Here is a 26,904-nt window from a genome sequence, read left to right as displayed (position 1 = left end):
GGCCATCTCTCTGCTCTGAGAGCCTGGCTTCCCTTGCTGGGAGGTGGGCCAGGGTCTGTCTCCGTGGCCCTCCCCAGCATTGCCACTCCCTGTGACTGCAGGATGGACCAAGAATTCTCCAGGAGGCTCAGCATGTCTGAGGTCAAAGACGACAGTAGCGCCGCCAAGACGCTGTCAGCAGCCGCTCGCCGGTCCTTCTTTCGAAGGAAGCACAAGCACAAACGCAGTGGGTCCAAAGACGGGAAAGACCTCCTGGCCTTGGACACCTTCTCCAACGACTCCCTCCCGCTCTTTGAAGGCAAGTCACCTAGTGCAGTTTGCTGAAGCTTCACAACTGGGACTTTAGACACAATAGAGGTCCCCTTGGCTTTTGCGCACAAGCCTCAAGGTGGGCACCTGTGTAGATAGGGTGGTGCTGCTGTCTTCTGATCTCCCAGCCATAAGGTGACACTTCCATCCCCAAGGTCTCATGACTGCAGTCTGTCATTGCAACTCCAGCCATCACATCTATGCTTCAGGAGGGGAGGGGCAAGGCAAGAGTGTGTCTCAGCTGACCAGGCCTCTTTAAACAGTGTGTCCGGAGACCCTACCTGCGACTTCCACTTTGAACCCTTGGCCATTCACATCTCTAAGAGAGGCCTAAGGCATGTTTTAGCAGGAGCACTGCCAGCCTGGGCAGCGCAGGTTCGGCAGCGAGGAAGAAAGGAGGGACAGGGACTGGGTAGGCAAACGCGTCACCTCTCGTTTGTGCTCGGTATTGACGGGCTGCCGTGTCTGCAGGTCTTTGGCCTCTCTGGCTCCTGTATTCATCGGTGATTCTTACAAGATCCTCCTGAGGCGGGGTGCTGGGCCAGGGCTGGAGTTGAGGATCAGGGAATGTCAGGCATCCCTGGCGTGTGGGCCTCGTGGAAAGGACATATTTGTCCTGTGAAGCAGGAGGCCCTCGTGGCTCCCGGGACCCTGTGTGTCCACTGTCCGAGCATGTGTCCTCCCAGGTGGGCACAGTGCAGGGCACTGAGCCTCCCCTTCTTCCTGCTTTATTTTATTTATTTATTATATTTTTATTTTTATTTATTTATTTGTATGTGGTGCTGAGGATCGAACCCAGGCCCTCGCACATGCTAGGCAAGTGCTCTACCATTGAGCCACAACCCCAGTCCTTCCTTCTATATTTTAAAAATCAGGTCTCAGGCCTAGTCGTTAGACCACAGCCCCTGGGCCAGATCTGGTTTTTGTACAGCCGATGAGTCAAGCCAGCATGGAACTTTACATTTCTAGACACAGTGGAAACCACCCTTGGCCTTTTGGTGGTGACTGGTTCCCTCTTCCCTTTTCACCTTCAGAGCCTAAAATATTTCCCTTCTAAGATTCAATTTGCTGACCTGCCAGTCAGGGCCAGGTCTCTCTCTGTTTTTTTTTTTTTTTTCTCTTCATTCCTTTGGTCTCTGCTCTCAGAGTCCTCACCATCTGTGCTGTGTGGGCATGTGTATAGTGGGTGTGTTTGTGTACAGTAGGTGTGTTTGTGTTTTTGAAAAGTACCCCTCCTCCTGTTCTTCCTTTCCTCCTTCAGGTTGGGGCACTGTTTATTTTGAAGTTGTACATATGCCTCTTGGATTGTTGCCTCTTCCTTCCAGGTTGACCCTTTTATCATTATACAGTGTACTTTTTCAAGTATTGTTTCTTGCCCAAAAGTTTATTTTGTGTGATCTTTTTATTTTCCCACTAGTTTTTTCTTTGTTGGTGTTCTCAAACTTCTTTTTCCTTTTAAACTTTTTCGACTTTACATACTACTTATAAGCAGTGCATGTGTGTGTGTGTTTTAATGCACATGGAGGTCTGCCTCTTCAATGTGACACGTGTACCACAGAGTACATATACATTTCCAGAAAAGCAAACAGGATGAGTGTTCCTAATGAGCACATCTGCAATATTCTTGGGTTTTGTTTGCTTGTTTTGCATACTGAGGACGGGATGCTATATTACTGAGCCGTTATCTCCAGCCCTTTTTATTTTGAGACAAGAATCTGGCTTGGTTGCCGAAGCTGGCCTTGAACTTGCAATCCTCTTGCCTCAGCCTCCCGAGTAGCAGGGATTATGGTTTTGCACCACTGTGCCTTGTGCCTTTATTATTTAATCAGGGTGTTGAATCTGTGATGAAAATGTAGTTTGTCCAACCCATTTTATATTTCCTTGTCTTTCCCTTCTTGCTTTTTTTGGGGATCACTTATTTTTATTATTCTGTTCCTACCACATCTCTTGTTCTTAGTTACTGGTTTTTATTTAGTTACTGGTTTTTATCTTGTGGGGACTCCCATAGCCCTCATAGCATGCTTCTTTGACTTGCTGCTAACATAAGGCATTGCTGTGACCACTGCCCTAGTGACACTGGGCCCTCTAACTCCATTTACCACCTTCCCAACTTTTGCATTGTTACCATTTTAATTCTGTGTGTTTCAAACCCAAGCCAACATTATGGATTTGTAGAACAGCCACCTGTTGTGCCCTTTCCCCACCCTTATTCCTTCCTGCACTTCTGAGCTTCCTTCTGGTTCTGTTTTCTTTCTGAACAGTTTCCTTGAGCATGCCTTGTAGTGCAGGTTTGTTGGTGATGCATTCTCTCCCACCATATAAGGCACCCTAGGTGGAAGATGGTGTTGTCTCAAAATGTCTATGTTACATTGTTTTCAGAAATACTCTTTGGATACAGAAATTTATGACTGGTGTTCACAGTTGTCCCTGGGTATCTGTGGGCGGTTGGTTCTATGCCCCTCTGCAGATAAAATATTCAGAGACTCAAGTCCTTTTATATAAAGTGACACAGTATTTGCATATAACCTGCCCACATGCTCCTGTCCACTTAAAGTCCTCTCTGGTATTTATAGTATGTAGTCAGTGTAAATGTGATGTCAGTTGCTGTTAGATGATATTGCTCTGGGAATAATGACAAAAGTCTGTATGTGTTCAGCATAGATGTAATTTTTCCCCAGAATCTTTTCAGTCTGCAGTGTAATCCATGCACACAGAACCCAGGGATACAAGGACTGACAATTGAAGCACATTAAAGTTGTCCTTCACCGTCTGTGGCTCTTACTGCATATTCGGTTCTATGGCTGCCATACAAATTGCCACAAATTATGTGATTTCAAACAACACGCATTTGTTCTCTCATTGATTCTGGAGGCCAAAAATCCAAAATCAGCATCCTGGACTGAAATCCAGCTGTCAGGAGGGCCGCTGACATCCCTCCAAGGATGGAGCAGAGCCTCAGTTCTGACCTCTTCCAGCTCCTGGTGGCCACCAGCATTTTTCTGCTTGAGGCCACATCACCACCATCTTCAAATCTCTCTGTCATCTGTTTTCACATTACTTTCTTCTCCATGCATGTCTGTCCCCAAACTCCCTCTACCTCTCAGGACACACCTGATGGCTTGCTTGTAGGGCCCACCCTGCTGATCCAGGAAAAGCCCTTCCTCTTTGAGAGCCTTACCTCCTGTTATAGAAGGCAGCAGTCACACGTTCTGGGGGCTAGGAAGCCGATTCTGGGGGCACTTTGGGGGCTGCCATCTGGTGTTCCTGGGGAGGGTGGGCTTTCTCCTGGTTTTGTGCAGAAGGTAACGCGCTCCCCCGGCTCCTGGCTGTTCTAGCGTCTTCGGTTTCTCAGCAGTCACACTGTGCTGTCTGCCCGTGGGCAGTTTCCTTGGTGGTGTATCCTGCTCACGTGCTTCTTAACACTTTGTAGATCTGTAGCTTGACGTTGTGGATAAGTCCTGTCGTTGTTTCTTTGAGACTGTTTCTGTGCTCCTCTTGCCTTTCTTGCACCTTAGTTCTTGGACGGGCCTTGGGATGCCTCTGTCCCCTACACTCTGTGCCCCTCTACTTTCCATCTGTTTTTCTCTCTGTGCTTTAGCCACCCTGGATATTTTTCTGGGGCCTTTTCCCTAGATATTATCCCCCTTTTCTCACATATCCAGTGTGTTCTTAGTTTCAGAAACTGCCAGTGTGTCTATTGTTTTTTTGCTTGGAATCCTGGACATTGTTGATTGAAATGTCAGAACTTCTAAGAATGTCCGAGCCCTGAGTGATGTGCCTGTCTTCTGGAGAGGGCTGGACCCCTGCTCCAGAGCCGGCACTGGTGGCAGCTCACCTGGTCCAGGCAGGGGCTGAGATGGCTTCAGACTGGCAGCAGCTTTTGTGCAGTTTGCTTCACCCTGGTTCGGGGGTCTGGGTCATCTGAGCACCTGAGCCGTTGCACAGGGCCCCTCCTCCTTTGGGCACCAGCATTTCCCTTCAGTACCACAGGACTGCAGGGACTCTGCGATTCATGGCTTCTTAGACCTGTTGCCTCTTGCTCCTCACAGCTAAAGAATTTGGCAGATGGTTTTCATGGAAAACTGCTGATATCAGACTCAGTTCTGTGCCTCTTCCCTTCCCTCTGGAACTGTGGCTTCTCATTTCTGGTTGCCTGAGCTGTCCTAAGCTCCATATTGCTGCCCGAGTCCCCAGCCTCTTGGTAGCAGCCCTCTACCTGGGTTGGAAGCAGGTTCATATGTGGGCTCTTCAAAAGGAATAGAGGCCAGCATGAATTAGCACCAGCATGCTGTAGAAACTACCCAGGGAGAGGAGGAATTGCAAAGCATTTACAGTGTCATATCTTTTTTGTTGAACACACGTACACACACACACACACACACATTTTCTAGATTTTTCCCAAACATATAGCAAGAATAACACACGGAAGGGTAAACTTCCACTCATATCAGTGGTGGCCTCTGAGGAAGGGGCTGGGGATGGGCAACAGGAGGGTGCTGGCTTCATCTGTGAAGGTTTAATCTTTAAAAGAGAAGTTGCACGGGGGTTCCAGGGCAGTGAATGTGGCCACCAAGTCCTCCCCGTGCTTTTCAAACAGCAGATCGGCTGGCCGGCAACAGCTTCCCAGGAAGCCGGGTGCACGTGGATGATCGTCCATTTTAGAACACCCTGTGCTGGGGTGCAGTGAGGGCAGGGAGCCTTGTCCCTTCTTCCTGAGTGCTTCCCACAGGGTTGCTGCTCCCGTCACAGCACCAGGTCCCTGCTCCCCTGTTTCCTCGTCACAGCCTGTTCTGCAGAGCTACTCAGGTTCTTCCTACCCAGCCATCCCCTCCTCGTCCCCACCTCTCCTCTGCCCTCACCTTGGCTCTGCTCAGCCTGCTGTCCTCGAGGGCCTGCCCTGTGGTCTCCAATCCTCCCATCCGGCCTCAGTGCTGCCACACCTCACTGCTCCCTGGGCCCTCTGCTGTCTTGCTTGGAATCAGGCAGCTCCGGCGCTGGTGTCTGGTGCTGCCATCTCATGGCCCTGGTCAGAGTCTGAGCTCTTGAATGGCAGGGATTTGCACCTTCTGTGTCTGAGATGCCAGCGCACGGTGTACTCCAGGTAGACGCCAAGGAGCACTGTGCTCGCTGGTTCTCGACAGTCTCTTCCTGCAAGGATTTTCTTGTGCGTGTGGTGGGAGGGGAAGCTCACTTCATGTATCAGCTGGAATACTGGTTTGCCTGCTTTGAGCCCAAATAGCAGTGGTTCAGCCGGACGGGGCTGTATTTTCTCCTCTCATTTCTCTGCCATGTGCAGGTTCAGCTGAAGGGTGGTCTGGGGAGAGGCAGCTCTGTCTTGGGAACCATCTTAGGACCCAGATCCCTTCAGCTACATGGCTCTGTCATTTTTGTTGTCCCCCATTTTTAATTGGAGCATTATAGTTGTACGTATGATGGGATTTGTTGCTACATATTCGTACATGCACACGAGCGACAGTATTACTCCCTAGCACTTCTCTCCTTCCTCCCTGCCTCCCATTCCTGATTCCTTTCCTCTACTCCTCTCCCTCTGATTTTCATGAGATACCTACCTATAACCGTTGACCTCAGTTTGACTAATTTCATTTAACACCATTGTCTCTACTTCCATCCATTTTCCTGCAAATGACATCTTTATGGCTGAACACAATTCCACTGTGTATATACATTTTATCTATTCATCTGTTGATGGACACCTAAGCTGGTTCCATAGTTTGGCTATTGTGAATTGTGCCGCTCGCTATAAACATGGGTGTGTGTATCACTGTAGTATGACTTTTTAATTCTTTAGGCTAAATACCAGCGAGTGGTTATAGCTGGGTCATGTATGGTTCCATGCCTAGTCCGTGGAAGCTTCTCCATACTGATTTCCAAAGTGGTTGTATTAATTTACAATCCCACCAACAGTGTAAAAAAAAAATTCCTTTTTCTCCACATTCTCTCCAGCATTTATTATTTGCATTCTTGATGACTGCCATTCTGACTGGTGTGAGATGAGGCTTGTCATTTTAAGGATTGTCCCTATCTACATGGTCAGAGCTGGTTCACAGCATCCTCCCATTTTGCCCCATGGGCCGGGGCCTAGGGTGCCTCTCTGTCACCCATTGGCACATCTGGGTCAGAGTCACAGCTGCTGTGTCAGGGAGCACAGGAGATCTGGCAGGTGCAGCAGGCCTGGGGCAAATGAGGAAGCGCTGCGATGGTCGGCACCCACGGCCCGGAGGGAGGGTGTGTTTGGGCTTCAGGAGGGACTGTGCCCTTGTGTGCCCGGGCTGTGGGACTGCTGGCACTAAAGCTGGGGAAGTCCCAGGAAAACCAGACAGGTGTGCCACCCTCCCTGGCTCTGCATGAGTGAAGGGGGTGGGCCTACCCAGGGTGATGAGGTCAGTGGGCAGGGTGCCCAGTCCTACCCCTGCCCTCTGTTCCATGCTGGGCCGTGACACTGCCATGCTCTCTCCCTCAGATTCAGTGAGTCTGGCCTATCAGCGGGTCCAGAAGGTGGACTGCACCTCTCTGAGGCCTGTCCTGATTCTGGGGCCTCTGCTGGATGTGGTGAAGGAAATGCTGATAAACGAGGCTCCTGGCAAGTTCTGCAGATGCCCATTGGGTAAGGGGCTGCCCTTGGAGCCCACTCACTGGGTTGTGTCTGTCCTTGTCCACCTGCCAACCCCCTGCTGACTCAGGACCTGTCTGTGGCCTCCCAGAGAGGACAGCAGTAGGGGTCCCTAGGGTGGCTATGCCGTGTTCATCCTTGCTCCGTCAGGGCTCTGCAGGCCCTGGGCACCCTGACCTCTGTGCCTGTGCCTTGCAGAGGTGATGAAGGCCTCCCAGCAGGCCATTGAGCGGGGCGTTAAAGACTGCCTGTTTGTCGACTACAAGCGGAGGAGCGGCCATTTTGATGTGACCACGGTGGCTTCAATAAAGGAGATCACAGAAAAGGTACCTGTGGCCTGAGCCCGAGGGCCGAGTGCCTGAGGGAGCCCCGGGGTGTGTGCTCCTGTGGCATGACCTGCACGCAAGTTTCCCGGTGGTGTCATGAGGGGGGTCTGAGAAGAGCCCGGGACTGTGGGGGAAGTCCTCCTGCAGGGCATCCTAGGACAGGGACCCTGAAAGCAGACTCTGAACTCCTCGGCAGTTTTTAGGGACAGGGAGCAACATTCTGTCAGGTCCCTGCCCCCAAGAAGGGACCTGACAGCAGGATCTGACAGGATCTGATGCTTCTGATGTCCTGGAATTTATGCACTGGGCAGCAAGAGGAGGGGGCAGCTAGGGTGTGTTGGCAAAGCAGCCACCCAGGAGTCTCGGGACCTGTGGGATGTATTCCAGTCACAGCCACACAGATGTGATGTGCCCCTTCCCCTAGTCTGGCAGAGTGTCTGTGGGGCTGGGGATGGGTTGGGGCTGTAGGAAGCTCCCTACATCAAGGCAGAGACAGGACAGGAAGTTTGGAGTTGGGCTGGCCAGCCACTCAGTCCTGTTCCGGGCTGTGACAGCTATGAGAACTGCCCGTGTAGGGAGACGTTCCTGGGTGAGGAACGTCTGCGGGTCATCTGTGTGGCCCTCCGAGAGACTGGCTCTGCTGCCTCTTTCGCGTCTCCGTTGTGGAGGGAGGTAGAGGTGGATGAGGCGGTGGGGGTTGTTGGGGGAGTGGCGCCCCCTTGGTGTCAGAAGAGCAGGGCGGAAGGTGTTTGCTGAAGACTGGCCCCTGCCTGCCCTCCACACTCAGTCTGCACCCGCCCCACAGAACCGACACTGCCTCCTGGACGTCGCCCCCCACGCTATTGAGCGCCTGCATCACATGCACATCTACCCTATCGTCATCTTCATCCACTACAAGAGCGCCAAGCACATCAAGTAGGTGCCCGGCCTCTGTGGCTCAGCCAGGGTCCACGCCGGCTGTGGCTCTGGCCACCCGGCCAGTTCCTGAGCATGGCCATCTCTGTGTGCATTTCCTCCCTCCTCCCATCCTCCCCCTTTCCTCTCAGTGTGCAATGGGTGGCTGGGGCTGGGTCAGCCCGGTCCTGCTCACGACTGGCCCTCCACTCCTGGCCTCCCTGTGCTGTGTGCTCCCGCATGTGCCCGGTGCCCTCTGGCTGCCTGTGCACGTGCCGGGTGCCCACCTTCCCCGGGGACCTGCTCTGTGGTGGAGCACCCTGCCTCTGCCCCTGCCTTGCTGGAGCCCCTTCTGCCCTGGACAAAGACGAACGCCCTGGGGAGACTTGAGGCTCAGCCTGGTTGCCCGACTGTCCCAACAGGGAGCAGAGAGACCCCATCTACCTGAGGGATAAGGTGACACAGAGGCATTCCAAAGAGCAGTTTGAGACAGCTCAGAAGATTGAACAGGAGTACAGCAGGTACTTCACAGGTAGGTGACCAGCCTGGATGGGGGGATGGACACGGGCTTCCACAGCCAGCCTGGTCTGAACAGGTGGCAGCTCCCCTCCTGGACAGGTGAGGTGTTGGAGTGCAGTCACAGGCAGAGCCTGGCTTTCCCCAGGGAGGAGCGCTCAGCCCCCTGGCTGACCTCACGTCATGGTCTGGCCTTGTCTGCCCCAGTGCTCGCAGCAAGGCCGCCGTGACGCACAGCTGCAGTGTCCCAGGCACTTGGGAAGCCTGAGAGGCCCCAGCGGTGCATGTGGCCTCTGTCCCCCACTCCTCCAGGGGTGGCCAGTTTTGCCGTGGGATTTGGTGAGGAAAAGCTGTGCTCTTACCATCTCTGCTTTGTAAAGTCAGCCAGATCCGTAGAAGCGGGGCTCCTACTCCCCTGCTGCCATCTCACCTTCTGCATTTCAGCCGCTGGGGTAGAATCAGCCACCTGCATGGGGTTAACATGAGGCCAGAGAGAGGAGGGGTCAGGGGTTTAACTATGTCGTGCAACGTTGTCATCTGGTGCTTCCTGTAGGGCAAGTCCAGGACCCAGCGTGGTCTTGTCTGTGTGCACACGCACTGTGCACGCATGCGATTTTAATTTCCACTTCACCACCGCCCAGTGCTTTAGTCACAATGACTCCTAGAAAAATATGAAAACGCTACAACTTATAAAAAAATCCCTTTTTTTATTAATTGCATTCAACAGACAAAGTCGCACCATCCCATTCCCAGAGCATTCTAAATGCTGTCACTTTCTGAGTGCTCCTCATCACAGCCAGGGGCAGGGGCGGGGAGGGGGCTTTGCCAACTATGCTGTTCTGTGGAGCACACTGGGAGCAGCCCTAGCCTGGTGTCAGTGGTCCCCCGGCTCTGCACCTCACCTCTGCTGGGACTCTTCTCCAGGCCACGGACGCCTGGTTCCTTAGACCTCTCCTTATTTTCTGTAGAGTACTTCAGTATTTCTGCCAAAGGGGTATTGCCACGTGTCCCCACGCTGCTTCCCACGTTCTGGGTCACCCCTCGGTAGTGGGGCAGACACTTTATTTGGGAGTGGTCACCTCCTCAGGGGCAGTTGCTTTTCCTTCTCTTGCCCAGTTTCTGGCAGAGGGAGGAGAGTTGCGGGGTGGGGTGGGACAGGAGCCCTGCCTTGCTTAATGAAGTCGGGCACGCAGTGGAGAGGGCACACTGTTTTCATTGACCTCAAAGCGGTGTTTCCTTGGAGCTGAATGGCCTGTGTGTGTTTTGGGGGGCTCTTCTGCAGGGGTCGTCCAGGGAGGAGCCCTGTCAAGCATTTGCACTCAGATCTTGGCAACCGTCAATCAAGAACAAAGTAAAGTCCTGTGGATCCCCGCCTGCCCGCTCTAGGGGAGGTGGGCACCAGGAGGCGACTGGACCGGCCCGCTGGTGGAGAGACTGGCTCGCTCTTCTCCAGCAACTGAAAACAGAGATGGGCCTGTTTATGGACATGCAGGGGAAGGATCCAAAACCAGGACTCCAGAAGCCCCTCCTTTGTAGACAGAGGGGGTTGGCCGCTCGGATCTGGGCCCAGGCCGGCAGACTGCTCCTCTCACATGTGCTTTAAGATAAAACAAAGCAGAAAACGCAAAAGACTTGATAGAGGGGTACAACACCCACCTTCCTATAGCCAGCCAATCAGTGATGCTGCACAGAGAGCCTTTCAGATCACAAGTTTACAAGCCTTTTCTAAGTATCTGGTGGTTATGTTTACGTGGACGCCCCATGCTGCTGGTGCCCACCCCACCCCTTCCGCCCCCTGTTGCTTTTGTTCCCCAAATGACCCTGGAACCTCATGGGGTTGGGGGGTGGGGCGGGCTGCCCCGCCTCAGGAGGTTCTTGTCAGTGGGACCAGAGCTTCGGCAGACTTCCTGCTCCTCAGAGGCGGTACCTCTCCTGGAAGGACTTGGTCACTTCAGGTGCTCAGACTGCTGGAGATGGCAGAACCAGTGCCTGGGTGGGGTCAGCTCGGCACTGCGTTTTCCTCCCACGCCCGGGAGGGCAGCTTGGGCATCCTCACAGACTCGCCTCTTAGCCTTTCCCTCCTGTTTCTCCACCCCCCAAGCGCTCATCCGTCTCCTGACTCTTCTCCAGCTGTATTTGTTATTTAAACATTCTGTCTGGTCCATCATGTCCCCGTCGGGTCTCAGCTGCAGGGCTGGGTCCTAGGCAGGGTGTCAAGCAAGGGTGGACGCGTGCCATGGCTCCCCTCGAGGTTCTGAGAGCCCCGACGGCCTTTTTCAGCTTCGAGGAGCGGGGCAGGTGCATCCGTTCTTTTGGATGTGAAAACATTCACGTTTCAGATGTTTGAATGAGAGCTTGTAGGGGGAGTTTAATGGTTAGCGTAGCCACTATTGAATATCTAAAAAGAAAACCTGCGACCTTGTTCATCTTGGTCCCAGGGCTCACAGCATGGGCCTGACTTTGGCCTTTGTCGGGTTACTTTGGGCTCAGTTGGGCTTCTCTCGTTTTCTTTCCTTTGCACTTCCCATGCCGGGCGAGTTGGCTGAAGATTTGATGTGGTTCCTCCTTAAACGGTGTGTCCTGTTAATAGGTACTGTACCGGGCTCCGCGTAAGTGTCGTTGGGGTAGGACCTATATTTTAATACTGTTCCTAACATTTCATTTTAATAGCAAGGTGTCTTTGATTTGATTTGATTCTTTGTAATTCTAGAAACTAGATTGTAGTTTAGTCATTACTGACATTTTTTTTTAAAAAAAGGGATATATTTTCTTGCACAGCTGTTCAAAAGAGAAACAAGTCTCAGTCCTCAGTGCTGTCCTTTGTTTTCCAGGTACAAGTTTTCTAGCTCAGACAACTGAGAAAAAGTGTAGACCATTCTCAAGGCATTGCTTGCACGCTGTTTTTCTACGTTGCAGGCAGATCGGGCTGTGATGGGTGGTGTGCAGGCGGGTACGGATCTGACAGCCTGGGATGTTCTGTACTAAAATGTTACTTTGTATCAAAAAGTTTTAGTACAACAAAATAAAGGTCAATTTCAGTAATGCCTGGTGTGTAGATCCCTGAATCCCTGTTTCCCGCCTTCCCCAGGTGCACCCTGCATTCCTCCTGTGCAGCATGTGGCTGGACTGGCCGGTGCGGGAGGTCCTTTCCTGCTCCCGTGGGCAGAGCTCCCTTTTACCTACTGCTGTCACACCCTCTCTGACTCCCTTCTTCCCATCTGACTGTCCCGTGTTTTATGGGGTGCTTGCTGGCTGCAGTGGGGCCACTCGAAGGCGTGGGCCGAGTCATGAGCAGTAAAGAGGCGTGAGCTAAGCCCTCTGGGGTCCCTGAATGTTCTCAGGCCTCGAGTGGGAGGGTTCCCCCTACCTGGTGTGGAAACATGTGGGACCTCAGAGCATCACATTGTTGCATCACCCAGTACTGTAGGGCCCCTGGCATGGCCTGCTTGGACTTCAAGTCCGCGTTCAGGATGGTGGGAAAGGGGAAATGAGGGGAAGTTGGAAGGTGTGGCCTGTGGCTGCCAGAGCTCAGGAACAACTGAAATACCAGAGAGCCCCTCAGAGAAGGAGGCTGCCTAGGGTGTGTGGCGGGGAATAGGCATGCCTAGGGCCATGTGACCTGACCCATAGCATTTTGGAGTTTGGCGTTAGTTTTTAAAGGCAGTCTAGAACAGGGAACATAGTACAAAAAGTATCTTAAATCTGTTTATTGTTGAGCCAGACACAGGTCCTGCTTTGCACCGCCCAGCTGGGGTTGGGGGATAAGGGAAGACCCAGCCCTGCAGCTGCAGGAAATGGAAGGTCTTTTTGCTGGCCTTCTACAGGAAGAGCACTCACCTGGCCTCCATGCTGATGTGGTATTCTGAGCCTGAAGAGAGGAGGCTGGAGGAAGGGACACTTGGTCTTCAGTGGTCCAGAGAAGGGAGGGGAAGAGTGTGTCACAGATGTCACCAGGAGGAAGGCAGCCGTTGTTTCCACAGAGGATTAGGAGACGTCTGTGGTCTTCCTGCCACCCTCAGTGCTGTGAGGCAGCAGTGCCCTGGGGGTCAGGACTGAATGGAACCCAAAGACAAAAGGGCCGCCCTGCCCTGGAATCTTGTGTACTGTGTCCTGCTGTGGGATAGGCTCTGATCTTTGTAGGGCACCTCCTGTGTGCCAGAGCATACATGGTGACATTCACGTGCAGCATACATTTTCTCAGGATTAAAATGCTTTATTATGTTTTTTAATGGTACTTTGTGGCATTTTTTAAAAATTCAAATTAAAAAGAATTTTGAAGTTATCTAAAGATGGCCAAAGGTTGTCATTTTGAAACCCTAGAACATTCTATTTTAATATGCTGAGCCAGACCTGCAAAACTAGACTTAAATAAGAGGGCTTGTGCCACAACATATACTGTATTCCAGATGAAATAGCTGTTGTCATTTTTTCTTGCATTGTAACCTAGTTTTATCTCCCTGTGTTTTGCCATGAGTTGTATTTAGATATATATATTTTTTTAGTTGTTGAGGGACCTTTATTTTATTTATGTATTCATGTGGTGCTGAGAATCGAACCCAGCGCCTCACACATGCCAGGCAAATGTGCTACCGCTGAGCCCCAGCCCCACCCCCTAGATATTTTTTAAAAATACATATATATTTAGTTGTAGGGAACATAATGTCTTTATTTTTATGTGCTGCCAAGGATTGAACCCAGTGCCTCACACTTGCTAGGTGAGCATCCTGCCACTGAGCCACAACCCCAGCCCCGTATTTAGATATTTTATAGCATTTCATTCTGCATTAGAAAATATGTTTGGATATAATTTCTAATTAAATAGTTTGAAACTGAAGGTCCCAGGGGCAGATTTCTCCAGATGCCAATTGCTGGGAGCCACAGCCAATTAATATGATGCATGGCATTTTTGATTGAAAGGTGATGCCAGCTAGCCATTGAGATGATATGATTATGTTAAAAATTACATTCATATGGATACCGGACTCCTGCTGCGGGACTCCTGGAGAGTTCCCATTGGTTGGGAAAGTGCAGTAGGAGGGAATTCCGGAGGAGGCGCTTGCGCTGGAGTTCCGGGAAGGAACCGGCGGAACGCCGCGTGGGTGGATCGGGAAGCTTCCCGGGCATGGACGTGGTGTTGGCGGTTTTTTCAAATAAAGTTTGTTCCTGTTTGAGTGGCTCGTGATCTTGTGCCCAGCCAGACAGCGGCAACTGGTGGCCCTGTACGGGGAGCGCCTGAAGCTTGGAGGTGAGTAAAATTGCTCGCCCCTGAGGGAAGGCGACAGAATGGGTGACCATTTCAAAAAACAATGTGTTCTTCTTTTGATTTATTTTGTTTTTGTTTCAAGCTGCCTATCCCTAGAATTTTCTCAGGCAAACTGGGAAAAATGGTTGGCTCAAGGCTTGAAGTTGTTTGGCCCTGAGAAAGAGAAAATTGATACAACTATTCTTTGCTCCGTTTTTGTTTCATTCTGTTTCGGTTTTGTTTTATGCTACCTTATTGGGTTGCGTTACCTTTATAGTAGATTAGAAACTAGTAAAAAACAAACCGAAAAACTGTTAAGTAAATTGTTAGAGGTCCAAACTGTGATAGAAAACATGTCAGGTCAAGCAAAAGAGAAGGTCTCTCCAGCTAGTCAGACAGAGGAAAATTTGAAGAAAGAAAGCTTAGAGGAAAAACGACCATCAGTTGGGGAGTTACAACAGGAGGCTGCTACTAACTCCGTTCTATCACCAGAGGGCGTAATTCAACCAACAGCTCCACCTACAACTGAGTGGCCCTCAACTCTCGTAGTTGATGCACAAAATCCTAAGGCAAGATCCCAAAGACTAGCATGCCCTGTACTTGAGCAGGCAGGAGGGCAACGAATTCACCGTGCTTTAGATTTCAAAACAGTAAAGCAATTAAAGGAGGCTGTAACAACCTATGGCCCGCAAGCACCCTTCACCATAAGCATGGTCGAATCTATTACCAACTTAGACATGACACCAGCAGATTGGGCTAACATGTGTCGATCTGTGCTAAATGGAGGACAATATTTGTTATGGAAGGTTGCCAATGAGGAATTCTGCATGGAGACAGCTAGGCGAAATACAGCAGCCGGTTACCCTCAAAGAAATCTGGAGATGTTGTTAGGAAAGGGACCTTATGAGGGTCAACGGCAACAAATTGAATATGATCCTGGTGTATACGCACAAATTGCTGCAGATGCAGTTAGGGCATGGAAAACTTTACAGGGGCATGGAGATTTACAAGGACAGTTATCTAAGGTAATACAAGGAACTAACGAACCTTACGCTGAATTTGTAGATAGGCTTATTCAGACAGCTTCTAGAATATTTGGAGATGTAGAACAGGCAATGCCATTTATAAAACAACTGGCTTATGACCAAGCAAATCGTTGTTGCAGAGAGGTCATTAGACCATGGAAACATGAAGATTTAAACACATATATTAAATTATGTAGAGACATTAATGAACAAGGACAAGTCTTAGCAGCAGTACAACAGGCTTTAGATGCCAGGCCAAAAACATGCTACAATTGTGATCAGACAGGACATTTTAAAAGGAATTGCCCCATAGGAGGAGGGTTTAACAAAGCCAGGTATCAAAGGAATAGAATACCAGGTATTTGCCCACGATGCCGTAGAGGGAGACATTGGGCTAATGAATGCCGTTCTCAAACCACCATAGAGGGCACTCCGTTATCAAAAAACGGACAAGGATCAAGTGTTTACCCACGATATCGTGGAGAAAGGCATCAGGCTCCATTGCCAAAAAACGGACTGGAGGGCCCAATGCTCCGGGGCCCCAAACCACAAATATACGGGGCAATGGAGGAACCCAACAGCACCATCAAGGTAGTGCCCAGGACACATTATCCATTAAATCCCTCATCAGACAAACTAGAGGGAGCGCAGGGCTGGACATCTGCGCCTCTGCAAGAGCAGTACTAACTCCAGAGATGGGAATTCAAATCATTCCCACAGGAGTAAAAGGACCTCTTCCCCAAGGAATGGTAGGCTTATTATTGGGACGCAGTTCTTCTACACTAAAAGGACTTATGATAAGTCCCGGGGTAATTGATCCCGATTATAAAGGTGAAATAAAAATTATAGCTAGTTCTCCAAGAGGCATATCAGTTATCTCACCAGGGGATAGAATAGCACAGTTACTAATAATACCCAGCCTACATGATAAATTTTCCAGTCGTACTGTAGAAAGAGGTACCAGGGGATTGGGCTCCACAGGTGTAGATTGGGCGATGCTGTCTTTAAATTTAGATTCTCGCCCCATGCTAAAACTAAATATTCAAGGACACGACTTTAATGGGCTACTGGACACAGGTGCAGACCTTAGCATCATATCTAGTCAGGAATGGCCAAAACATTGGCCATTACAACAAGCCACTCAAACGCTTCGAGGCCTAGGAGTGACTACTAATCCCCATAGAAGTGCAATGGTATTAGATTGGAAGGATCCTGAAGGATGTGAGGGAACTATACAGCCATATGTATTGGATCATCTTCCTATAAATTTATGGGGACGAGATGTCCTAGATCAATTAGGTTTGACGTTAACAAATAACATCAATCCTAATGCGCCCACTACTAGGGCTAGACAAGGTTTTAAAACAGAAAAAAGATTAGGAAAACAAGGACAAAATATAGCAGCACCAATTCAAATAGATCAAGGAACAGACAGACATGGGTTGGATTTTCAGAAAGGGCCACTGAGACAATAAAAATTACTTGGAAATCAGAAACACCAGTGTGGGTTCCTCAGTGGCCCCTAACTAAAGAAAAGATACAAGTAGCCCATGATCTGGTCAAACAACAATTAGCGAAAGGACATATACAACCTTCCATATCTCCCCATAATACTCCCATTTTTGTCATTAAAAAAAAATCTGGTAAATGGAGATTATTACAAGATTTAAGAGCCATTAATAATGAGATGGTTATTATGGGACCTGCTCAATCAGGGATTCCCCAATTGTCTGCTTTACCAAAAACCTGGTATGTTTTAGCTATAGATATTAAAGATTGTTTTTTTTCAATTCCAATTCATCCTGAGGATAGTCCACATTTTGCATTTACTATCCCTGCACTAAATCATGAAGGTCCTGATCAGAGATATGAATGGAAAGTACTCCCTCAGGGGATGGCTAATAGTCCAACTATGTGTCAAATTTATGTTAACAAAGCAATCCAACCACTTAGAAATCAAAATCCTGAACTACAAATATTTCACTATATGGATGATATGTTATTGGCACATAAAGATAAAAACACACTGCTAGAATGTTATGCCACACTTACAAATTTATTAAAAGGTTATAATCTAGAGATAGCAATAGATAAAGTACAATTAAATCTTCCAATTAATTATCCAGGAGTCCTGTTATCCTCAACCATGGTCCGTCCACCAAAAATTCAAATACGAGTAGATCAACTCAAATCACTTAATGACTTTCAAAAGTTATTGGGAGACATAAATTGGATAAGGCCTTATCTAGGCATACCAACAGGAGAGCTAGGACCTTTATTTGATATCCTAAAAGGTCCATCAGATCCAAATTCACCCCGCATGTTAACGCCTGAAGCAAGAAAGGCATTAAAAATCATTGAAACATATATGGAAAATATGCACTTGGATAGAATTGATATAAGTTTGCCTTTATTATTTATTGTACTACCAACAAAAAATATTCCTACAGGAGTATTTTGGCAAGAAGGTCCATTATTGTGGATACATTTATCTTATTCTCCTAACACTATTCTTACTAGGTATCCTGAGGCTGTAGGACAATTAATACTCAAAGGAATAAAAGCAGCAAAGGGAGTGTTTGGGATTTCTCCCAATAAAATTATTACTCCATATACTATGGATCAAATTGATGAGTTAGCCAATGAGTTAAATACTTGGGCAATAATCATGTGTAAATCTAATGTTTCATTTGATAATCACTTGCCATCTAATCCTTTGTTGTCTTTTTGGTCTAAGCATCCTGTAGTTTTTCCAAAAATGACAAGAAAGACCCCTATCATAAATGCTCCAAATATATTCACTGATGGGTCAAATAATGGTACAGCAGCAGTAGTTACCCCTGATGAAACTTTTACATTTTTAGTACCCAAACAATCAGCTCAAAAGGTAGAGCTTAATGCAGTATTACAAGTTTTTATGATGTTTAAAGATTCTGTATTTAATTTATTTTCTGATAGTCAATATGTAGTTAATGCTATAGTATCCCTTGAAGATGCTGGTAGGATTTCCCCTTCTTCTACTGTTTTCTCTTTGTTTTCCACTATACAAAGTCTAATCTGGGACAGAAAAGATCCATTCTTTATAGGACATATCAGGGCACATACAGGATTGCCTGGAGCCCTTAGTTTGGGCAATGAATTAGCAGATAAATCTACACATGACATACATATTTTCTCCACAATAGAAGAAGCTATAAATTTTCATAAAAGGTTCCATGTCAATGCTAATACTTTACAAAAACGTTTTAAAATAACTAAAGAACAAGCCAGACATATAATAAAACAATGTCAAAATTGTGTGACATTTTTACCACAAGTTAATCTTGGAGTCAATCCTAGAGGACTGATACCTAACCATATTTGGCAGATGGACGTCACACACTTGCCAGAATTTGGAAAATTAAAATATTTGCATGTTACAGTTGATACTTCTTCTGGATTTTTGATGGGCTCCCTTCATGCCGGGGAAAAAACTAAAGGTGTTATAGCTCATTGCTTACAAAATTTTGCCACTGTGGGCGTTCCAAAACAGTTAAAAACAGATAACGGTCCTGGTTATGCTTCTACCTCTTTTAAACAATTCTGCTCATCATTTGGCATTACTCACATAACAGGAATTCCATACAATCCACAGGGACAAGGCATAGTTGAAAGAGCTCATCAAACTATTAAAATGTACTTATTAAAACAAAAGGAGGGAATTGGAAAGGGGTATATATCCCCCAAAGATAAACTTAAAATAACCCTCTTTACTCTAAACTTTTTAAATTTGGATTCATCAGGACTTAGTGCTGCGGAAAGGCATATGTATCCAAAAAATGTGCATAAGCCTAAAGTTCTTTGGAAAGACATTCTAACAGGACAATGGAAAGGTCCTGACCCAGTAATTGTCTGGAGTCGGGGCTCTGTTTGCATGTTTCCACAGGGAGAACAGCAGCCGATTTGGATTCCAGAAAGACTAACCAAAACGATTTCTACAGATCGAAAAGAAGATGATTTGACTCAAATCCATAACAGCTGATATCCAGAACTCCAGCTTGGCCATTCTTACATCTGCGACAGTGATTAACCAGGATGCTTTTTTCAATATCTATTTTATTATTGCTTTTTCCCACATCATAAAGTTCTATTTTATTTTTGAGCTCATACAGACCTAGGTTGATGTTTTTCTGATCAGTTTTATTTTTTGACTGTGGAGTTTTTAACATTGCAATGGAGATTTCACCTAGGTGAAACTACAAGGCCTTTACTATTGTCTTATGTGTTGTATGTTATATGTGCACACTTCTGTTTTGTGTTATATGTCTATATGTGCATATGTCCATAGATCATATATGAGGAGTGCTCATAAAAAAAATGGATCCAAGTACTTTTTATTATTCACGTAATTTTAATGGTTTAATTTAAATTGGGTAAACAGCTGTTAAAAATTATTTTAATATGTGTACAAATAAGCAGGTTAACAAATCTGTTTATTTTCATCTTTCCTTTTCATTATATTTAATAATTCTGTTCAAGATAATGTAAATTGTTCTAAAAAAAAATGTTTTCTTAGTACCTGTTAAAATGTTACATTTTTTTTTTCTTCTTTCTCTCTTTAACATCATTGTCAGAATTCCTATTTTTCATCCCAGTGCCGGTGAAGATAAAGATGAAACCAAACTACAACTTCTTCGATAATTATCACAACAAACTGTATAAACTGATACATCAATGATCTTGGGAGGAAATGGACATATTGATAGATTCCTCCACTTTGAACTGCTTACAAAACTTGCCTGGACTATGTATCACTTGTATGCACTGTGATCTATCTGTTGATACAACAAATTATGGTAATGCTGGCGTATCTTTCCTGATGTGTCACCAGTGATGCAATTTTCCCTAGGAGTCGTCAATTGATTTGGTGTCGTGCATTTCTGTATCCTCCTCCCTTCTACTAGTGATGGTCTAATTTTGGGGGCCAACAGAGGTGAGGCAAAGAACCTCACCCCCCCACTGGCACCAAGGCCAAATCTGGGGGCCAACAGAGGTGAGGCAAAGAACCTCACCCCCCCCCACTGGTGCATAGGCCTATCCACAAGTATGGCTATATGCTGGACCGGTAGTCAGTGACGGGTATGATCCAATTGCAGTGGTATCAACCTAAGACAGGAGGCTGACGCCTAAAGGTCAGTTTTCCAATGACGGGTAAGAACCATATGTTGAATTGGACAAACCTAACAGGCACGGTCCCTAGCCACATTACTTGTTGCTTAATTAAACAGAAGGGGGGAGATGCTGGGAGCCACAGCCAATTAATATGATGCATGGCATTTTTGATTGAAAGGTGATGCCAGCTAGCCATTGAGATGATATGATTATGTTAAAAATTACATTCATATGGATACCGGACTCCTGCTGCGGGACTCCTGGAGAGTTCCCATTGGTTGGGAAAGTGCAGTAGGAGGGAATTCCGGAGGAGGCGCTTGCGCTGGAGTTCCGGGAAGGAACAGGCGGAACGCCGCGTGGGTGGATCGGGAAGCTTCCCGGGCACGGACGTGGTGTTGGCGGTTTTTTCAAATAAAGTTTGTTCCTGTTTGAGTGGCTCGTGATCTTGTGCCCAGCCAGACAGCGGCAGCCAATAACAGTGACAGAGATATCTGTACACAGTGTGAAAGAGCCCGTCTTCCATTTTATCTGATCCTGCTGATCTTGAGATGGAAACATGGTGTTACACCTCAATAAAATGTCTGTAGATGCTCTTGGGCGCTCAATGCATGTCCTACTTCCGGAGGGCATTTATCTGCTAGGGAGGAAATATAAGGTGATCTGCATCTCCTGGAGGTTTTCTTTCTAGTGTCTCCAAAAGCATTTTAAGGAGGACTTGGGCATACCAACACAGCCTTGAAGATGGAATAGCTGAAGTCAGACTTGGCATTTCTTGGCATAAAGTCTGAGGAAGGATTTGGTGGTCAGACTCCAATTTTGCCACGTAGTGAACCAAGAGGAGGTGAGCCATCAAACACTTGGTTTACTTTACAAAATATAGTTTACTTACATAAAAGTCCGGGAGTTGGGAAGGGTTAACAGTCTTGAGAGAGTGTTTAAAGCCACGTTGTGGTTGGAAATGAAAAGGGAAAGGGAACAGCATGTGGTAACCTTCACATTAATATTGTCCCCTTTCTGGAATAATCCACATCTTCCCTGCCATTTAAAAAAATTTCCTGCAATGTCCACAACAATAAGCCCCCCCCCCATCCACACCCCATCATCATATAGTCTGTGCACACTTGTGGGTGACACTCTGGTCCTAGTCATGAGAGAGAGAGCACTGATCCATGTATTTAGTGGCATGGAATGTTTCCGTAAAGGCCACATGGGTGCCTTTCTTTACCATCTTTGCTTCCAAATCCTGAAGGAACTGTTTTCCTCTCAGCAGATACAGAGTGCCACCCATACCCAGCCACAGTGAAGCCAAAATGACATCATTCTGTGGTCCAGAGAGCTGTCCTTGGTGGTCACACATATTATAAGAGTGATGGAAAGCAGTCTTTGTCACTTAGCATCTGAAGGACCACACGTGACCCAAAGAGTTCAGAGGTCTGCTGAAAATGTTGGCGTGGTTCCTGCAGTGGTGACGGATTTATTCTGGGTCTTGACAGTTGTAATTAGATTAAAAGCTCAGTCTCTCCAAGCTGGAAAAGGCGTTCAAGGCATATCCTGCTTCTGGAGGGTGTCTATCTGCTGGGCAGATAAAGGACTTCCCTGCACAAGTCCTTCTAGAGGTGGACACCCAAGGACAGTTGGGGAGCAGCTGAGAGTCCCTGCTGATCTCAATGGCAAAGCGAAAGCTACTGGTTGTTCTCAGTGAAAGCTACTGTCATGTCCTCCATTCTTCTTGACAGAAGGATTGCTGGTTATGAGTTCTCCTCTGTTGGTTGAGTTAATCGTCACCAATAACAGCAGCACTCTTTCATTTCCTCACAGTTGTGCTTCTTCCTGTTTCCTTTAACCTGCGGCTGATTATTTTCACTGCCATGCTGCCCTTTGTGCTTCCTGTGATGTCACCCCCCGCACCCCCGTTCTGAATTCTGAGGACTCCTACATCCTTGCTCCTATCCTTATTCACAGCAGAGTCTTTGGTTTCCATGGTAGGCTTCAAGTGAGGGTGTTTCTCTAGAGATTCTTTAACCTGTGCATTTGCTGTATTTTGCCCTCCGTGGTCTGCAGCTCCTGATAAACGCCCAAGACTCTGAGAGGTACTTACAATCCCAAGGCGATTCTTCCTCTTCCTCTCCTACTAACCGTAACTTCTTCTACTAACTGGATGTCACGTTACTCTCTATTATTTCTCCACCAACATAATTCAAATTGCCATAATTTGTTCATTCTCATGAAGCACTTCCCATAGTATCAACACCATTTTCTTTTCCAATTGCTGGCTCTATTGCTCCTTCCTGTTTTTTTCCCAATAGTTTTCCACAACTGAATAAAATGCATGGTTTTTTTTTTTTGCGGGGGGGGGGGCGCTCTATTGGGGATTGATCCCAAGGCCACCTAACCATTGAGCTGCTGGATTGTAGGCATGGGTCCCCATACTTTTGGGACGTTTTCTGGAGGAGCAGCTGCAGCAGCCTGTAATGCTGGACGTCACCCTCCCAGATGTGTGCAGGGATCTGGCAGGTCTCAGACACGGAGCTCATCACTGAGCAGGGCAGGCTGATGCTCCTGCAGGGGCTAGAGATGTGCAGAATGCTGAAGACCCAGCTCACAGGCCTGAGCCCACTCTGAAGCTCTCCCCGCTGCTACAAGAAAGAGTTTTAATTGGTAAAACTATATACTATAGTTGTTTTTGTTGTGGCATATTCAAGCATGCACACAACTGAGTTTCATTTATCTCCCCAGTGCCTCCTCTTGCCCTTCTGCCCTCCACCCCCTTGCTCTCCTTCAATGACCCTACTTGTATCCCCTCTATTTTCGTAAGAACCCCCTTTTCCTTTTTTCTCTCTACCTTCTGCATATGAGAGAAAGCATAGGACTCTTGACTTTCTGTGTTCCCGTAGTTGGGACCGAGTTCCTGACAACCTCCTTGGCATTGTGTTGGATCCAATGGAGAAGATAATTGCCAGTGCTGATCAGGTTCAAAGAGTTTGATTAAAGCCTTTAGGACATCCATCTGCAAACAGGAACTGATCTACTCAGTAAGGTCATCACGTGTCACCTTTCCAGCTCCCAGGGAAGAAACTGGCCAAGCAAATCAAGGCGGTGGCTGCTTGTACCCAATGGCAAAAGCCGGCACAGCTAGAGGATGCTCAGAGCAATTGCAGCCCGCCCCCACCACCGAGGCGCAGCCAACGTGCAACCAATCTTGGCTGCAGTGGAAGAGGTTAAGGTTCTCAAAAACCTTTCCCTGTTGCCAGGCACCAACAGCCCCCTGCCACCACAGGGATTCAAACCTCAGGGGAGGTTTCCCAGCCATTCCAGGCAGTTAGTTAGTGGAGCAAGAAACAGCCCATTCTTGCACGTTGACTTCAAAGCCCCAGAAAGGTCAGCGGGAGCTACAGTCATGATAACCATGCTTGAAACTGCTTCAGTATTCACATGCGGGCCCCGGCATGGAGATGTGCCCCCCACCCCAAGGTACACTCAGTGGCCTCTAACTGATTGGCATAGTCGATATGACAACTGAACCAGTCTACAGGACAGAATGTAGGAGTGAGAAGAGCCAGACCCCCGCCCCCATCCCCCCCAAGTTGAGGGGAACGCAGGTCCCCACATCAGCAAACCTACCCAGCTCTGGGAAGTAGCTACAGAAAAGGCTTCTCAGCATGCATAGCCTCATCCCCTGCATCACCTCAGATGGCCCCTAAGACCAGGTGGGGCCTGTCTTCTCTTTTGCATGAAAGGACACACATCCCTGATGGGTTGGGGAGAGGAGTGAATAATGGATTTCAGGATTCCAGTGGGTGGGGCTGAAAAGCCTCCTTGGCTTAGAAGACCTCTCTCTGGAAGCATTTGGTGATCAGATGATTTAGGAGGTTTTTTGTTTGTTTGTTTGTTTTTGTTTAAATGCTTAAAAGCAAACTCTTGTCTTTCTGAGTTCCAGACTCATCTACAATTGTTGATTTAGTGTGGCTGACTGCATTTTTGACCAAGATCCTCCCAGCTCACAGGAAATCTCTTTTCCCAGCCAAGCAACTCACCACACTACACTTGGTGACTTTCACATGCACTATCCTTGACATTTCTCATGGTTTCCTCCTCATTTCAATGGTAGTTATACTTTTTAAATTATAAAATTAAAATTATTTTTATGGGATCAATGTAACTAACTACATATCTAATGAAAAGTGGTCCAACCCTTATCATTTTAAAACCACAGCACATTCTGTTTTGATAGATTGGGCTGAAAATGAAAAAAAAAATGTGGTTTCAATGCACCATAGACATACACATATTAACACAAATTCTGGATGAAAAAAATGAGACCATTTTATTGTAAATATAGGTGCCTGGGCAAAACATCCAGACAGTATAAGTTGAAAAGCCAGAGTTTATGGTCACTGACCCTGTGAGGGATCTGGCCATTACCACCTTAACTGTGGTTGCTCAGCATCAGTGACACTTGTAGACCACCCAAAGGAGAACAGGCAGAGGCTCTCCCTGGATTGCTGCATCAAGGAGTCAGCTACTGTCACTTGCCTCTGGCAGGAACTCAAAGGCAGGCAGGGGTGGGGTGGGGTGTGTGTGTGGGAAGCTCTCTATGGGAAGGGGAGTCTTCAGGTGTGCCTGACTGAGCAGGGGCTGCAGGCATGGGAAAGCTGTAGGTGGACTAAATATGTGCAAGGCGACCCTGTGGGGCTGGTTAGGGGAATAGATGTAGCTTCTCTGGTTGGTCCTATCAAACTGGAAGGAGGGGCAAAAGCTAGGGAGGCTGTCAGTCATTGATCAAGTCCTGGCCCCTGGGTCCAAATCCATGTAGCAGTTGTCTGATTTCCTGAATGGGTTGCTGCAGGTCGTGGGTCAGAGTGCAGTTTTTGTCTGTGGGCTGACCATTGTCTATTAGTATACTCTAGATCTCATAATCCACCAACTGAATAGATTCAACACAAAGAAGCGCACAGTTTCACCTGTGATGTCTTGTTGCCAAAAATGTTTTGCCCCATCTCAAGATTAAGTCCAACAACCAGTTCACAGGAAGTTTGGAGAACAAAGAAACAAACAGGCAAATCTGAAATGAGGGCTATTCCTGATCTCTTCGTTACTCTAAAGAAGTGGGGAAGAAGGTAGATGGGGAACTGTCAGATTGAAAGTCTTCAGATGCTTATTTAACCATATACCAGAAAAATAGTTTATCTGGGAGAAAATTAAAAGAACTGAATCCAGATCCAAGTTCTCTGCCATCAGGGAATCACACGTTACATTAGGGTGTTAATGGTTAATGGCATTGTGCAGGGCAACATGTCATGACAGTGAGAACTCTCGACTCTTCAGAGATGAGGTGTCCAGTGTCATTTCCTCTGAAATGGTTCAGTTTTTTTTTTTTTTTTTAAGCAATTGATGCAATATGGCAAAGTGTAGTGGGTTTAGACTTAGGTGGTGAGGAAATGAGTTTTCATTCCCCAAAGCAGGCTGGCCTACATGCTTGTTATAGTAATGCTTAGGAAGGAGACCATGCCTCCATCCCCTGTCCTACTTAATTCAGGTAGACACAGTTCTATGTCCGTGCATGCATTCACAGGCTGGCCTTCTGCCCTCTATTTTCCCTTAACATAATCCTAATCCACCCGCTTGATTTTTCTCCACCAACACCTTGGAGAGTTTCCCACATCAAAACATACGGCTCTGTCTCCTTTTTATGGCCACACACATAGAGAACTTGTTTGTGGGAATTTACCACCACTTATTTAATATAGATGACTTCCTTTTTCATTTCATATAGTCTGAGCTGTGAAAAGCATTACATAATGCTCTTCTCAAAGAAACAGTGAAGGCAGCATTCAAGGAACTAGGCTGCAGGCTTGCCCAGAGACAGAGCCAAGTAGGGGAGAGCCAGGCTTTGAAGCCAAGTCCGTGTTGTCCCAGAGCCCTGGGACCTTTCTCTTATACCCCATGGGCAAACCAGGCCTCATAAAACTGATGCTTCTCAGAAAGTGACTTGTGCTTGGTGTATAACTCAGGGCGAAGTTGGTGGGGGGGCACGTCCTCGGGAGTCAAACACCTCCTCCACTGCTTCACCTCCGCTGCCAGCGGTCGTTTAATCACTGAATTGTCTGACTTTTCATTTCCTTTTTTCCATACACGGGGCCACCGTTTCCGTACAACCAGTAAGATGATGTCTTTGAAGGAGGAGGAAGCAGCAGGAACCATTGCTGGGAAAGTCCAACATCTCCGTCACTGCCATTAATAGAGAATGCGTCCCACACAATTCCCTGCCCTTTTACTGATTCAAGTTCCCCACCAAAGCATCTGGTAGAGTCATATGTCTTCCCTCATTGCAAGGGACTCAAAGAAAAATGGGAGTGTCTAGCTCAGGAAGGCAGGGCCTACTATCAGCAGTTTCTCACATGCAGGAAGGCTATTCAGAAGATGCTGGGCAGCTTCAAACACACAGGTGTAGGACAGGGATCTAACAGGACATTAACTAACGTTAGCACGGGATCGGTAGCATGTAATGGCGTGAGGTCATTTTCTAATGTTGTTTTGAAGAATGTTCCACAGAGCCGAAAATCTCAAAACGCATTAGAAAAAGAGATCTACAAAACCACATATCTAGGATAGTCTCAAGTTTTAGAAGGTCGCTTGCCAGGAAGCCCAACATAGGCATCTACTTGGGTCCTCCATGAAGCAGATGCCAACATGGGAAGAGACACACAGTTGTTTCTTGGGGAAATGGCTGTGAATCAAGCGGGGATGGAGCAGGGCAGGCAGGGCAGCTCTCAGACTGAAGATAGGTCTGGGTCCTGTGCGGGGAGAGAG

General features: G+C 47.5%; 1 protein-coding gene across 1 annotated transcript in view; it reads left to right on the top strand.

The window, feature by feature from the left end:
* Dlg5 (discs large MAGUK scaffold protein 5) overlaps positions 1 to 11,698 on the top strand; it is a 104,083-nt gene extending 92,385 nt beyond the window's left edge. The window contains exons 27-32 of the mRNA XM_076834803.1: positions 102 to 298; positions 6,791 to 6,934; positions 7,139 to 7,266; positions 8,072 to 8,181; positions 8,583 to 8,692; positions 9,959 to 11,698. Coding sequence (XP_076690918.1) covers positions 102 to 298; positions 6,791 to 6,934; positions 7,139 to 7,266; positions 8,072 to 8,181; positions 8,583 to 8,692; positions 9,959 to 10,062 — 793 coding nt within the window. The 3' untranslated portion in view covers positions 10,063 to 11,698. The remainder of the gene's footprint in view (positions 1 to 101; positions 299 to 6,790; positions 6,935 to 7,138; positions 7,267 to 8,071; positions 8,182 to 8,582; positions 8,693 to 9,958) is intronic.
* The last annotated feature ends 15,206 nt before the right edge of the window (positions 11,699 to 26,904 follow it).

Source organism: Callospermophilus lateralis, chromosome 15 (assembly GCF_048772815.1).
Source record: "Callospermophilus lateralis isolate mCalLat2 chromosome 15, mCalLat2.hap1, whole genome shotgun sequence".
Classification (NCBI taxonomy): domain Eukaryota; kingdom Metazoa; phylum Chordata; class Mammalia; order Rodentia; family Sciuridae; genus Callospermophilus; species Callospermophilus lateralis.
The sequence above is the reverse complement of the archived record's forward strand: the minus strand, read 5'-3'. Positions and strand labels throughout refer to the sequence as shown.